General features: G+C 41.5%; 1 protein-coding gene across 2 annotated transcripts; it reads left to right on the top strand.

The window, feature by feature from the left end:
* Nucleotides 1-380: 380 nt before the first annotated feature.
* On the top strand, nt 381-15,857 carry VPS37B (VPS37B subunit of ESCRT-I). Of its 2 annotated transcripts, none has more exons than XM_055794994.1 (4): nt 381-577; nt 9,506-9,677; nt 10,360-10,442; nt 11,566-15,857. In XM_055794994.1, the coding sequence occupies exons 1-4, from the start codon at nt 473-475 to the stop codon at nt 12,064-12,066; spliced, it is 861 nt and encodes a 286-aa protein (XP_055650969.1). In that variant the 5' UTR covers nt 381-472; the 3' UTR covers nt 12,067-15,857. The 2 variants fall into 2 exon arrangements, with proteins under 2 accessions (XP_055650969.1, XP_005237691.1); XM_005237634.4 differs by lacking the exon at nt 381-577 and adding an exon at nt 7,873-8,986.
* Nucleotides 15,858-16,072: the final 215 nt, after the last annotated feature.

Below are 16,072 nucleotides of genomic sequence, written 5' to 3'. Positions count from 1 at the left end.
ACGGTGGGCTTCACAGAGACCCCCACACGGGCTCCCCTATAGCCCGAGGGGCCCTCACGGTGGGCTCCCCTATAGCCCCCCTGCCTCCTCCCCTCCCCAGGGCCGCCTCGCCGTGGGCAGCCCCAGCCCCTCCCAGACCACCTCGGGCTCACCCACCGGAGCACCCCACCACCACCTCGGGCACCCTCCTCCTCTCAGGCGCGGGACCCCCCCCATCACTCCCAGCGCCCTTTGGTACCGCCTACCACCCCAGCGCCCCCCTCGCCGCCCAGCCCCCTTGGTACGCCCCGCCCCGCGCTGCCGCCCCGCCCCCCCAGCAGGGGGCGCCGAGGGCGGTGCCCACCCCGGGCTGGGGCGACACGGCCGCGGCACTTCCGGTTGGCGGCGGCGGCGGCGGGAGGCGAGCGGGGCCGGGGCCGGGGGAAGCCGGGCCGGGGGCAGGGGGAGCCGGGCCGGGCCGGGTCCCGCCGCGATGGCGCTGGACGTGCGGCGCCTGGAGGCGCTGAGCCTGCAGGAGCTCAGCGCGCTGCTGGACGACGAGGAGCAGCTACAGGACATGGCCCGCGAGATGGAAGAGGTGAGGGGCGCCCGCCCAGCCCCGCGCCCGGGCCACGGCCTCCCCTCGGGCCGCCCCCCTCAGCCCGCCGGGGCGCTGCCCGCGGCTCCCCGCGGGTCCTCGGGGCTCGTTGTCCCGCCGCCTCCATTACCGCTGCCTGTTTGGGGGGTGTTAATGAGCGCCTCGGCCCCCCGCCGCCCCCCGGCGCAGGTGGCTCCCTCCTCCCGGCCTTGCTTAAGCCGCTCGGCGGCCACGGCTCCGCCATGGAATGACCGGTGAATAAGGAGCCCCTGTGCTGCGGGAATCGCTGGTGCCCCTCTGCCTGTCCCCGTGCCTGCCCCTCTGCCTTTAGTTGCTGGCCCTGGGCAAGCAGGGGGTCTGTGCCCGGGCACTTCCCAGGGGGGGCTGAGGGCTCGCCGTGCTGAAAATGCTCCGTTTGTCCTCACTTAGGAGACACTGACAGGCCGGAGGTGGGCTCGGGTTTTCCCTTAATACAGCCCTTGTTTTGTGCCTTGGCCACGACGAAGGATTTTGTCAGGGTGAAGTCGATCCTGTTTGCGGTCTCGATCTCAGCGCAACTTTAATTCAAAGCATTATGAAAGCGATGTCTGTGTGCCCGGGTTGGTGTGCTGGGTGCAGTGAAGGCTCTCAGGCTCTCTGACGCTTGTTCTGCCGAGTTGAAATGCCTTTGTCAGTGTATCAGACTCTTAAGCCTTCCTCTTGGATCTGTGCTTATTAAAACAAAATAGAAGTCTGTTTTCTTCCTGCTGCTGTGGTTGTCTTTACTGGTTTTTCTATATACCAGTGGACACTGTGTTACAGTTCTGATACGAGACTGTTCTGGGTTTATTTGACCACAAATGGGCCTGAAAGACTCTGAATTGAGTAGTCAGCTAACAAGAAAGATGACGAAACCATTTACATGAAAACTTTAAAAAAAAAACGTGCTGGACTTGTCTGGATCTTGTATTTATGGAGTTTGGTTGGTTTTGGTTTTAAATTTGTTTTAAAATCATTTACATGAAAACTTTAAAGGAAAGAAATGTGCTGGGCTTGTCTGGATCTTGTATTTCTTGAGTTTGGTTTTGTTTTTAAATTAGAGGACAAAAGCTTCAGGGGAAAAATGTGGCAATATATTCTTGACAAGGAAGCTTAGTTTATTAAGCAAAATCAATTGTAATTGGTTTCCCTCAAACTAAGATTCCTGCCCTTTTGGTACTTCCAAGGAAATTGTTGTGGATCACCTCAAACCAAATTGTCAAAGTATTATAGATGAAGAGGCCCACTGAAGGCTGAGACAATAAGGCATCTTAGGGAATTTACTTGCTGCATTATGCAACAATTTGTATTTTGAACTTTGTGTCAATAAATTTGCGAGAGGGGGGGCGCGTTCATAATAGTTTTTCATATGAGCTTATCTTTTGAGAACTTAAACTCCTGAAGAAACAGATACTGCTGAGATAAGTAAAACATGCAGAGATCTTAGAGGCCCTGTGGTTTACTGGGGGGCCGGAGTACCCTTCAGTATAAAAACTAAGTATTTAAGGGCTTAACTTTGTAAAGATATAAATGGGTGCAATATTGCTGGTGGTTTCAGTGTGACCTCTTGCAAGGTACATGAGCAGAAGGGCTCTTTTTTATTACTTATTTGCCAATACGTGTTTAAGACTGTAGGTCAGAAGTGACAGAAAACCTCACGACCTTAGTAGAAAAGATTCTCTCTCACTGCAGAGCTAGACCATATTCTCAATTTGACCCTCCGGTTTTCCTCTCTAGTTGGCAACAGAAGGCTTTTAAATTGTAGAGTAAAGTTCTCTGGGCCTGAGGGAGTATTTTGTGGTATTTGGAAAGTGTGGCTAGGTTTGAAGGTATTCAAGCTGTGTGGAAATACGGCTATGCTACTGTCTGGTATAATCCTCTTTTATTGCGTGTGGAGGCTTTTACTAGAGTCTGTTTGACTAGAAATGCATTTACCCACCTTGGAAGGAATTGGCCATGCTTGAATACTTCTTCCTCGTTCAGTTTTTGCCTTCGCTGAATTGTTTACTGCTTGAGTTTGTGCTACCGGGACCCGATTTTTGGCTGTGAAGCATGTGGCAGGAAGAGAGGGAGAGAGGGAAATCCTGAACCTTAAGGAGGAACCATGGTGACTTCCGTGCTCCTTCTGTAGGTCTTCTGTCGTCAGTCCATACGTATCTAGGTTATTCCAAAGTCCTTATATTTGTAATATTGTTGTGGTATGCCAACTACATCACGATTCCTGAGTCACTTCTCAGAGGTCACTTTTATTTTCAGTTGTAAAGTTGGCTAAAGCTGATGATTCCATAATCAAAAAAACCTTTGTTCCCCTTGTTGCAAGGGAAACCCAGCTCAAAACCCAATGTTTTGTTCACAGAGAGGAGGATTTGGAAAACAACTTGGCTTCCTTGCTAATAGCTAAAAATAGGCACCTTCCAGCCTTAAAGGGAATGTATTCCTGTGTGGCATTGGGGCAGGATTTGTATATGTCACTATGGCTGTGGGTGGGTGTGTATGTATCTCTCTCTGTATGTGCTCACGTGCATGTTCATATTTTTCTGGGGTAATGGGCATATACAGCGTCCTTCACACTGTATCCCCAGGTATGTGGCAGTGGAGACAGTGCCATCAAAGAGCTCAGATACTGCTTTTTGTCTGTAAGGTTGTTTTCGAAGCCTCTGGGCTTTTAGCGCTTGAACAACGAACGTCTTGTCTGATAGAAAGAGGAAGGAAGCCAGTTGTCTGGTACTCCCAGTCTTTTAAAATTGAGGAGGGTTTTTTTAATTATCCTTTGAGGTTAATCTCTGTAGTACATCTACAGTATTCATCTTCATGAAATAAAAGTACGTTGTTTGTAAAAGTCAATCTCGGTGTGATAACTCTAAGCAGCACAGATGAGAGAACTTGTGACCCGACACTGGTAGTAGCTCAATGAATTTCGTCTGTGAAAATGAGTTTTCTTTTTATGTACTGGAACATCACTTTAGTAACAGTGCAACATTGTGTTACTGACCGCTAAGGTTCTACTGCCAAAAATTATTTGCTGTTCAAGACCTTAATTATATGAAATCAAGAAGTCAGAAATGTATTGCCTTCCTCTCATTCCAGGATTTTGGAGTACACTGGCATGCACAGAAGAGGCTTTCGAGCCTTGTCCTTTTCTCAAAAGCCAATTGAAAAGATCGGGCAGTGCAGGAAGTCCAAGTTAAAACGCTGTGAATGCATGCCCAGTTTTCTTGGATTCCCACTCCTGTCCTAAAACCACATTGTGCAAGTGGTTATGTTCTTGTCTGCCAAACATGAAATTTAGTTACAAAGGTAGGCATTAGACTTGGTGACAACTGTAGGTTTTTTTCCCTATCCAGCTAAGCATCAAATGAGTAACCTGCTTGTATCTGATGAGTGCAAATTGCAGTTCTGGGTGTCTCTTCCCTCTGCAGTAAACGTTTAGGAATTGCAGCTTACCTTTCAACCTTTGTCATTTATAAATCTAATACTTATGTAACCAGAAGACCTAAATTTAGCAAATCTAATTACTTTGCAATATGTATTATTATTTATTACCAAACAGATGTTGTTAGAGAGGGTGTATTATCATTCACCAGTACTTGATGAAAAGCACTCTTAAATCTGCTTCTGTAAAAGGAGTCTCTATTCTCCTACTCTGCACCTGTCAGCTCCTGTTTCAGGGGTTAATTTGACACTCCAAATGTGTGTCGTTATACTTCTGCAGTGTGACTGCATATTTTATTCCTAATTTGCAAGTTATGTGTAAGTGAAAGAGAAAATGTGGGAATGCTAAAGGCTAGAGCAAAACCAGAGAAACCTAAAACTAACGTGGATGTACGCTATGTATAAAGCAATTAAAACGGTGCCACATAAAACTTCTTTTTATTTATAGCTCCTTAAGAGACTTTTTCTTGAAAGTACTGAGAGACTACTTGCCATGGTGCTTGCCAAAGCAAGCTTATAATTATAGCAGCTTGTGATGGACTTTGTGGGTAGTTGGGATTTCAGTCACTCAGACTGCATCTCAGGAGGCAGTTCTGGGGATGTGCTTTTGCATGAACAGGAGTGACGCTTCTCAGACATTTTGCGCAAATAACTCTTGCTGCAAACCATTCTTGTGGAGTAAATGATAAACAGTGGAAATGCTGCTAAGCTAGCACTAGCTTCTGGTTTAATTTTATCCAGCATTTTTCTTCCTTTTTTGAAAGTCAGATGACATGAAGCTGTAGTTGATGAAAGTAGTAGAATCTCAATTCCCAAAGCAGTTCTTGCTGCCTGTTCTTAAAAGTGCTTATTAAATAAATCCTTGAGTAAAATGATTAAATTTATTTCTGTTAAACCCACTTTTAAGTATCTTAAGTTCTGAAGTGCTGCATAAAGCACGATTCTTGTCTGTAATAACTTCTGTGTGTCCATGGCTTCATTTTCTTGGCACAATTTGGTTTGAGTGTCAACTCCGTGGTGAGCAGTCCTCCTGCCATTCAAATCCCTTTATAAGCAGCTCAGTATTGTTGCCTCGTTTGTCCCGATCAGAATGCATAGCGAGAGCTTAGCAGTTTAAAAGAAAAAAAAAAAAAAAAAAGCTTATGTTCTCTTTAATATTGTCGTGTCTCATTATGTCTTGTGATTCTGACTGGTATTTCTCATCTGTTTTCAGATTAATGTTTCCTGCTTGTTGAAGTGTTCATGACCTCAATAGTCTTGTTGGCAGTTCTGCTCGTCGCATGCTGTTTGCTTCTGTCTCTTTAACTTTTTGTCATTGCACTTCCAGTAGGCAGGTGAACATCTGATGCGGTGGCACTTCCCTGCTAATACACATTTTTGTCACACAACACATCTGACAATAAAATCACTTCTGTTGCATTTATTCCTTTCTTGGATGTTGTCTTGGGTTTGTGGAAAGCTGTGAATGGATGCTGAAAGCATGCTTTGTGCTGCATTGGTAATCTTAATAGACTCATCATGCTGTACTGTGTCTTTGACCCTTGGATGATTTTGTAACTTTTTTGTTTTGCTTTAAATTAGTGAATGTTTTTTTGAAAGGTTTTTCTGTAGGGCTTTTTAGCCTAACTTCACAGTGTTTGCTTTTCTGATTAATTGAATGAACTTCCAAGTGCAATGGAGCAGCTGTAGAAGTGTATTATGCGGACCTTAACATCAGTGCCAGAAATTATTCTGGTTTGTAAAATCGTGACTGTATTCAAGCTGCGTTGCTTTGGGATTATATCTGTTCTGTTTATTGTGAAATAGAATTCACTCATTCCGTAGACTTCAAACCTTTTTCAGATACATGAAGCACTTAAATGTCCTGAACAGGTGGATGGATCTTCACCAGCTCAAGTTTCATTAAACGTGATTCCTGCGTTTACTTTGTATTTGAGGAACTGATTCTTCTCATGGGTTTGAGTAAGATTCAATTTCAGTTTCTCATCTCTTCAAGTGTCCTTTTTTTAAAGAAATTCGGCATAGACTAATGCTGGAAGTGAAGACTTCACAAGTGACATTTATTGGTCAATTCAAGTGTCAATCGTGTGTTTTTTCAACTTCTGTAGAAGAAATGTGCCCTTCTTAGAAGTGCTATAACATGGAAAAAGTTGAGTCACTAAATCTTGGTTATTTCAGGCACTATAACTTGAAGTGCGATCACGATAACTTTTTTCAGTATTAAAAGAAGTATTTTTAAAGCTTTTGCTTAAGTTTAGATTAGTCCATACTTGCTAGATATCAGATGCTAAGGACGGGAAAGGATGTCACTCAGCATTAGATGTAGGTAGTTCATAATACTGATTTCTTTTTCTTATTTTTACGAATCAGGCACACATGTCATGCTAATATTGATTCATCTTTCCACATTTGAAATGATGTAAAAGTAAAGTTATTCAGAAAATGATTGTAGAAAGTTATGCATTTGCTTCCTACTTCCCCTCCCTAGTCCTGTTGAGAGACATTATGATACTTGAGGCAAGAAAGTTATTTAAAAATGGCGTTTAAAACACCACAAAAGCTTCATCTGACTTAAGGAAGCTTTTTCTGTTATTCCATCTGTTTACCTGGAGTTCTTGCTTCTCCTCTTTATTATATATGATTTCAGTAAAAGGTTCCTTTTCCTGGGATTTGTGCTCTCAAAAGGTTTGTGTGTCCTGTCCCCTGGCTTTTTGCTCTCTAGAGGAAATGTACACGTTCTTCATCCTGGAGAAAGATCAAAGTTCACTCATAAAACTGGTCTTCCTAGACTGACTGCGCAACTGCTTTGAAATGAGAATATCAGCCTTACAAGCAGTGAAAATACAATCACCAGATCAAATTGAAGTCGCTTGAAGGAGGGAGTTTGCTCATTAAAATGGTGAAAGAGGAGAGGCATCAGAAACCATGAATCTTTTTGCACACAATCTTCTTTGGCTGGCAGTTCAGAAGACAGCTAGTTAACAAAGCTTGTGGTGATGGCAGGTGATTCAGTAAGAAGCTGGATGCCAGTAATTAAGCTGTTAAATCCTGTGTATTTTAGTTCCGTTAATTGTTGGGGGAGAAAAAATGTGAAATAGGGGGACTTAGGCTTTCTGAAAGCAACATTCTTAACAGCTTTGGATCATATGAGAAGAAACAAATGGAAGGAACCAGTTTAAATGATTTTGCATTGGATTCAAAAGTGAGAAGAGAGGTTTTTCTTTTTGTTCTTGGAAAGGATTCAAGTTGAACACAGGCACAGGGCTGGAAGATTGTTTAGGCTTGATGTGAAAATCTTGAAGACAAAACAGTATTGCAAGTACAGTTTCTCTGATTTGCACAGTTTGGAATAGAATTTTATTTTGATTGATACAGGATTTAGGATTCAGCTTTATCCTTGACTTGATTTTTTTTAATTGTTTTAGCAAGAACAGGGTGAAGGAGAGTAAAACTTTGGTATTTGAAGAGCAAATAGCTGGGGACAAAGATGTGTTTAACCTTGAACCAATTTTGAAATTAGCGTATTAGTGTATAAATATTTCAGAATGAAGTAATCTCTTTCAAAGACACTGTTACTACCCTTGGAAAATATTTTTACCAGATGCACCCAGTTTTGTGCTCAGACTGCCAAGAACACCTGAATTCTGATCCTGTCCTTTTCTGGGGCTTTTAAATAGCTCGTTTGGGTTTTCTCTTTTCCTGTTTTTGAGGTGTGGCTCTCCCATATCCACCCATGAGTGGGAAAGGAAGAAAGCCCTGTACTCTGTGTTTGCACTAGATTCAGTGCAACTGTCCGTAAAAAAGGTCTGTTCTAGCCTGTATCATCCCTGTTTAGCCAGAAGGGGCATGTTAAGGTAGGCGGTGACAAAAAGCGTACCAAGTGTTTCGTTGATTTTTGAAGTCAGCTTCATCGAATCAGGCTGTTGTGCCATGGGAAAACTATCCCACTTGTTGATTCAGACTGAAAATCTTGAAATCAGATCCCTTGGTTTTGGGTTTTTTCCCTTTTGATGTCTGAATATTTTAATGACTTTAATGTGACAACCAGGGTGGACTTCCCCAAACGCTCAGCTTTCCCAAAGCTTGTGAAGACTGTCTTGATAAAATCACATGCGTGTGTGCGTATGAGCAAACTTAGAATCTTGCTGTATCATGGTTTTGTGAGAATTGTCATTTGTTCTTTAGGAACAGTGTCTTCAGGCTAGGGTATGTTAAGCAGGAGGACTAAAATGGAAATCAAGCTTTTGGCATTGATCCAGGATTGATTGAACGTAATTGGAGAAGAATATTCTGGAGAAGAAACAGTAATGATGCAGTCCTTGGGTTTTGCATTTTAATAAGGGATGACATTCTCCTGCAGTCTTACTGCATCTTACTGCTGGGATTCGAAGATGTTATTTTTTAAGAACAACTGTTGCGTTATCTGTCAGCGCTCATCATGGGTGAATGGTAAGGGTGGTGTGTGAGGTGGAGATGAAGAAGCATCTGTATGTTAAATAATGAGTAAGAATTCATACAAAGCACCTTCAGGTAGCAGGGCGTGAATGCAAAAATCTGATCTCACAAAGCTGTGACAGCCAGCAGGTCAGACCTCACGTAAATTTGCAACAAGAATTAGAAGAAGCTTGGGTGACATAAACTGCACTCCTCTGCCACTTAGCAGGAATTCCTGAATGCCCAGAGGCTGGTTCCTACACAGTAACCGCTGCTGTGCCCCGCAGTCTGCCTCTTGCAGGCAGTTGGGTGCAGCAGTGACCCAGTTCTGGTCGGACAAAAGCTATTCTGCCAGTAGGAGCATTCACAGGCACCTCTGCCCCGGCTCAGAGGAGAGGGATTCTTAGGAGTCCTCACCCACATCACAAAATCTTCAAGTAATTATAATTTCCAGCTTGGAGAAGGAAATGGTTTCATGAGCTCTGTGCAGCATGTGGGGAAGAACGTGCAGGAAAGTGACTTCAGGTCAGTATTAATTTCTGTTTAGAAAGTGATTCATTCGCAGGTGCTCGAAACTAAAAGAAGAGATCCTTATTCTCAGTGCAATTCTTCTGAAAGTCTTTCCCTCATGAGCTGCAACAATCTGTTGTCATTTTAGATTATTTCAGCATGCTGTTTGCAGCATAGACCTTATTCCTTCTAGATTATACACTAGTAAAATAGCATATTAGTAGAGCAGTAAAAATACAGGTTGTGAGAAAGGATTTTGTGTAGCAGAAAAAAGAGATCATGGGGAAACGAGCTCAGCTGAAGCTGACCGTACCCACCGGCACAGTAGACATTCCCACTGTTCATAAAAACTCCAAAAGTATTGTTACTAGCTGCAGGTCCATTACCATAGTGCTAATTCTTACAGAGAGCTTACTTTTGTTGTTTATTTAGAAGTTTTGAAATTTTCATATGGTCTAAATAACTGTTCATCTTGCTTAATATTTTCACTGTCATTTCACTTATTTTACTTTTTTTTTTTTCTTCTTTCCCAAGGCCCAGAATGTTCAACACATCAAGGACATGACTCTTGCCAGCAACCGCAGTCTGGCAGAAGGCAATCTTTTGTACCAGCCAAAGTTGGAATCTTTGAAATCAAATTTGACTGAAAAATATAGAGAGCTGCAAGTTCTTTTTGAAGCATACCAGATAAAGAAAACAAAACTAGGTAACATTTTCTGTTGACAGTTACAATTTGCTGTTTCCTAAGTGAATGTAAATCTGTTGCATGGGTTTTGGTGTCTCATTTTTAGCTGTGTGAATTAGTGTACAAAATGACATTTCGTTTTAGTGTAGTTCTGAAGTAGACTGTGCTTCTAATGGTTTAGTATCTGTTCTTATTCTATAGTTATGATACTTATTCTAATGAATAAATGTCTGTTAGACCTAGTAACAGATACTGTGGGTTCTTTCTGTTACTGTGTGGTTACCTACCTGTTGTTGACCTACTCTTCTCTAAATTATCACATTCATTTACCTTGCTAAAAACCAAAACATAATTTCCATTTTCAGTGGTTAATCATAAACAGACTATTGCGTTTAAATTTCTGATTTCATACTGAATCATGCAGTACTGTACATCTGATACTGCACTTGCTGAAATGCTTTGTCTTTCAGTATTATAAATACATCATTGTAATTAAATATCAGCTTTTAGCACGCTGGCAATATTCCTGAACTGCTTAATATATTTTCTTACTGTAGATCATCCTGTCTAGATCAACGGAGTATGCTAGTTGTACATACGTGCCTTAGGAAATTTTTGTGCTTGCTGTAGTATTTTTTGTGTAGCTTCAGTTAAAGTCACTTACAGCTGGCTGTCATTTACTGTTCTTTTCATGCCATTACAGACAGACAATCCAGTAATGCTTCACTGGAGACACTGCTAGCGCTGCTTCAGACAGAGGGGGCTAAAATTGAGGAAGACACGGAGGTAATGATAGTACACTTCAATTTTGGCACTTACACCCTTTACCAAAGACTTCCCGTGTACATAGCTGCAGTGCAGTGTTGAACATGTAATAGATTAAAGGGATATTTTTAAGAATATATCTGGTCTTTGCTGCGAACTTCAATGAACAGCCATTTGGTTTCAGCGAGGATTTTTTTTTGAGTGATTTTTTGCTCTTAACATCTTTGAAGTTTGAGAGAAGATGCTCTTTTTCAGAAAAGAAAGCCAAATCCTTTCAGTTCCTTGCCATTGCCTTCAAACTCACAGTGCACAAATGTGGAATTATTTTTTTTTAATGGTGTTTGCCTGGTATATGTATGAATCCATTACAAATGTTAATTAGTAACCTAATGAAAAACTGTGCCTGCGCTGTTTTTTCTCCCAGCATTTCCAGTGAAATATTCCACTATGATGTCAACATATCTGTCTAGGTGCCAGTGGTCACCACTCACTGTCATACCAGTGCTTGATGGGTTGGTCTGTTTTCAGAATAATGGAGATGTTTGGTTTTGTTTGCTGATTTCCCTCTAGGACATTTTCTATAACTGTATCAAGGGAAAAAATCTGCTTATTGGCCTTGAGTTGTGATCACAAAAAGACATTCCCAGGACAGGTTGAATTTTGTGATTATATGTATGGTCATCTCTCTTAATTATTAAACACCATTTACCCACAGCCACAAGTAAGCGTGAGTATTAAACCTGGCTTAGCAATAATCTGCCTCTACTGAGCCTTGCAGAGTTCTCAGTGTTCCTGTTGGCACTGCAAGCAGTACTGAGCTGTAATTCAGCTTAGCTGGCAATCTGGAAAGCTGTTAAACTTCATTTGTTCCCATCTCTGACGATCAGGGGAATGTTCAGAGCTGGACTCAGATGTTCTTGCTGCTGGTTTTTTTCAGTATAAATTTAAGCAAAAATGATATTTAACTCCCAGTGCTTCTGAGTAATAACTAACTCAAAATGCTGCTCAGAATTCGTAGCATGCCAGTCATCTTCCGTATGCAAGCCGGAAAATCACAGGCAAAATTATGCTATTTTTAGGATATAAGCCATTTAGATTCTCTTGCAGTATGCCATTTTCTAAGAGATTGTTCCATATTTGACAGAATATGGCAGAAAAATTTCTTGATGGTGAAATACCACTGGATTCCTTCATTGACGAGTACCAGAGCAAGCGTAAACTGGCTCACCTGCGACGCGTAAAGATTGAGAAGCTCCAAGAAATGGTGCTGAAGGGACAGAGACTTCCGCAGGTTCAGCCACAGGCTCAGCTGAGAGCACCTGAGACAACACCAGCACCTCAAGATTCCTACACTTCAGATGCAAACACTCCTCCTTCAGTCGTGCCCCGACGGATACCACCCCCTCCACCTTCTTCAGTCCCAGCAGGACGCTTTCCTACTCCGTTTACTGCAGCCATGAGTTCAGGACCAGCTCTTTCTTATCCAGGTGCTCCATATCCTCCTCTCCCACCTCGACCGGGAGTTCAGTCTGCAAGTCAAATGCCACAGCCAGGATACTCATCTCAGTTTGTACCACAGTATCCTCCAGCTCTTCCCCAAAGACCACCTCGCCTTCCACCACATCCTGGCTTTATCCTCCAGTGAATATTTTGGTGCGCCTAACATGTATTGGTGCTTCTGTTTCCTTTCTCTCCCCATCAGAGACTTAATGTAGGCAATGGAAAGCCTCTGTTTTTTGCACAACGGAGTACAAAATTCGGGCTGTGGCACAGAGGTTTGCCATTGCGTTTGGTAAATGTGATTATTTTTGTTTTCAAATATCAGTGACAATAAGGTTTTTCTAGGAAGATGATAGGGTCTAGATTTTGTAAATCCATCAAATTGTGAAACAACGTACAGTGGATTTCCTGACATTAAAAATTGAATCAGACCGAATTCTTTAGTGATGGCAAATCAGCATCCTTGTCTGTTTTGATGTATTCCCATCGCAGCTGGATGTGTGTGTGGCAAACGGGGAACTATTTGTGTCTCTAAAGAATTCTCTATTGGTGCCAGTGGTTGGGTAGTAACAACCATATTTGAATACTGGGCAAAGGTTGCAATGGACAGCATCAGCATCCTTTACAGCATGCCCAGACAATGGCATTCGTGGCCAGGTGCACAACATTTTCAGAGCTAGCTGAGCTGAAACTCTTGTCAGAAAATGTTGTATGGTTTTTAGACAGTAAAAGTTACAAGAGTTTCATTTCTACATTTCAGTTGTTTTCACAGACTTTTCGTAATAAAAGTATACACTCTTTCCACTCCTAAATAGCTTGATACCCTGAAAGTCCTGGTCTCTTGAAATTAAACTAAACTGTTTATAGAGCCAGTTTAGAGTTTTATAGAAACTACCAGGCATTTTTATTTTCTTGCCTATTAAGATTCTTTCTTACAGTTTGGGTTTTTTTCCTTTTCCACACCTTGGATACAGAAGTCTCTTTTTGTTTTTTTTTTTACACAGGTGCTTAGCTTTTGATATCATGTGATTCAAGGAATCTAGCCAGGGTATTTTCTTAATCAAATACTGGGGTTTTCACATCATGTAATTGCCCACTTGAAGCTCCACAATTTCATTTTATGCCTCAAACTCAATCTCTTGCTTGGCAGAACTATTTTTAACTTCCCCATTTCCTTTAGTTTTGCAGTTGTTGGCATGCGTATCTCTGTGGAATTTGCAGTTAACGTTTCTCTGCAAGCAGGCAAAACAGAAAAGCTTTTTCAGCTCCAGGGTGGCTGTTTGCATCTTACATAATCCATTATTGACTTATGCCACTGGAGCGGGAGGCTTTTTAGGGGAGCTCAGACTTCATTTTTAGTATGACTCTTGAGGCCGAAGGTGCAGACACGTGCTGGTGTTTTAACCTAGCATTGGGGGAGGCAAATCTTAACAATTTTTGCTTGAGCAGAATGTGTCCATCAATTTATTATTGATCAGTCCAGAATCTGTCATAGCCCCTGCATTATTTCAAAACATTTTCATATCATTGTCCTGGAATGCACTGCATTGTTTGGAAGTCTGTACTACAAACAGCATCAGTCAGAATAGAATATTTATTTTTATGTTTACGTAAGGCCCTTGACTGTCCCTTAATCATTTCCTCTGGAGTGTGGTGGTTGCTAGCAAATACTAATCTCAAATTATGCTCGTAACAGGAAGCTCTCTATTCTGAAAATAGAGTTATTTGGCTTGTTTTGCCTTCTGAAGACAAAGGGCAGAAGGTTGGTCAGCGTTACTGGTGTCTGAACCAATCTCCCTGTGTAAGTCTGGAAAGTTTCTATAGATGGGGTATTTTGTGAAGCAATGTGCATTGGATTTGTTTGCAAAGTGTGTTTTTTCTGTAATCTAGTGATGGTACAGGATGTTGTTTTTTTTAAAATAGTGTAATATCTTTTCTTGGTATTATTTTCTCACTGAAGCTTTGTATAAGCATGGTTAATTATTAGTTTCAAAGTAATTTTGCTGTGCTGTTAGTGCTGGTATTTGGATGGCAGCTGTTGTACCTGAATGCTAAACATAAGTCTGCTGTAGAAATGATTTGTGTCCTAGAAAGAATTAAAGTGGTTGGGGGCTACCAGAGTACAGAGGTTGGTGACTGAGTACAGAAATTTGTACTTTGAGCCTGCTACACAAAAACTCTAAAACACTCTCAAATCAGTTTTGCTAATGTTTAATAAAAACAACCAGGTATATTTTACACTTATCAAGTGCCAACTTTTTTTCCGAGGGTTGCAAATCCTCAGAAGTGATGGAGGTGATAGATAAGTGTATTGTGAATTTGCACTGCATTTTATGTATCTAACTTTATTGGTATTCATAGTCCAAAAATATTTTTACTACTTGTTAAATTTTCTGTCTTTTGGTAACTTTTGTGATAACATGACCTTTCAGGGATACTTTATCTAGAAACAAACTCTTGTGCAAACTAAATACAGACAAAGCTAATGCAATTTTTCTGTCTGAAAGCAAAACAATGCATTATTGCATATGCATGTGGCTGATGTGCCTTAGGATCACTACTTGTGATTGTTAATACTAGGATATTAGCATTTTTATCATTTGAATGGCCATTGCTTAACTCTAAGGGCTCTTCAAGAGCACTTTGTTTTAGGAAAAAAAAAATCACCCTCATACTTCAGAAAAAACAAAGGCTGTATCTGCTATTTGTAAGCTTATAGTTGCCTTCACTGATGGAGAAGTTTGAACATAGATGATGTAACTAATATGATATTTCAGTTATAGCAATCTCATAACTGAAATCCAGCTGCTCATGGAAAACGTTTTGCCATTAATCGTGTGTGTGTGCGCACAAATTGTAAATACATTGTTGACTGCTGGTAATGTTTAAGTGTAAAGGAGAAAGATGACTGTGGAAAGCCGTTTACATCCTTTCAGAAACAAACTTTACAAAACACTAACCTGAACAAGGTGGGCAAGAGGTGTGTCAGTGCTTTCAACCTGTTGCCCTTCAGCAGCTTCTCCTGTTCTGTTATAGCTAATAAATGAATTCTGCTATGGCTAGGATGTTTAGAATCGTACTGATTTGCACTGTTTATAATATAGTGAGATTAAAATGCCATAGGCAAGCTGAGACTTGAGAGGGGGTGGCTAAGTATGCTTGCCAAAGTATATATATTATAACGTTGTCTTGAGGATTTTTAATGTCTGCTGCAAATAGCATATACTTTCCCAAAGCAATTGGAGCAGAGAAAAATCTTTTAAATATGATGTGTAACATGGCTTTTAGAGTGTTGGTAGCATTGAAAATGCTCTCTTTGGATGGCGTTACTTTTGCCAGTCTTTTGTACACGGTTTTGTAAGTTATGACTAACTCAGTTGTATGTGGTTAGGTGGTTGGTTTGATGATCAGCATGGAGCAGTATAAGTCAAGGATGAGTTTCACTGCACTTCAGTGCTGTCTCCTAGAGGAAGCAGAGTTGGTTGTTCTAGCCCAGCTGATCCACACAGGTCACCTTTCCACCAGTGACCCTGGAGGGACTATATAGAAGTTAAGCTTTCGTGTGATGCCAGGAGGTGGTCCTGGGCACAGTCCTGTCATGGGTAACCATTATGTTTAGTGCCCCAACTTCTTCAACCTCAGGCTTGACCTCTTTGGGGACTTCTCTGCCCTCTCATACTGGAATAATGATTTAGATACAGAGCTCAAACCGACAATTCCTTTAGCCTGAATATAGAGCTACTTGGCAAATGTTGAGTTCAGAGGAGGTAGAGTTGTCCTGCACCTGAATGGTTCCTCTGTGTAATCCTGGACAGTCTAATAAAGGGGCAATTTTATATGCCTAGCAAGTTGTGAAACATACAGTGGATTTGTTTGCATAAGTCTTTCTGTAATCTACTGTGGTCTGATTTTAAATAAAATAGCATATCTCTCTTGGTGTTGTGTCCCCGTTGTGGCTTCATTTAATTATGGTGGAGTTGTGTTACTGTTTTTCATACTAATGGTGGGGTTTTATGTGGCAACATAAAATGCTGTAGGTGATCATAAAACATAAATTTGCGAGAAGATAACTAATTTTATTCATGGGGAATCTGTTGGCGATGCTTTTGGTGACTGGAGATAGCAAGTCCATTTTGTATGTAGCTGATACA

The sequence above is a fragment of the Falco peregrinus genome, chromosome 2, assembly GCF_023634155.1.
Source record: "Falco peregrinus isolate bFalPer1 chromosome 2, bFalPer1.pri, whole genome shotgun sequence".
Taxonomy (NCBI): Eukaryota; Metazoa; Chordata; class Aves; order Falconiformes; family Falconidae; genus Falco; species Falco peregrinus.
The sequence above is the reverse complement of the archived record's forward strand: the minus strand, read 5'-3'. Positions and strand labels throughout refer to the sequence as shown.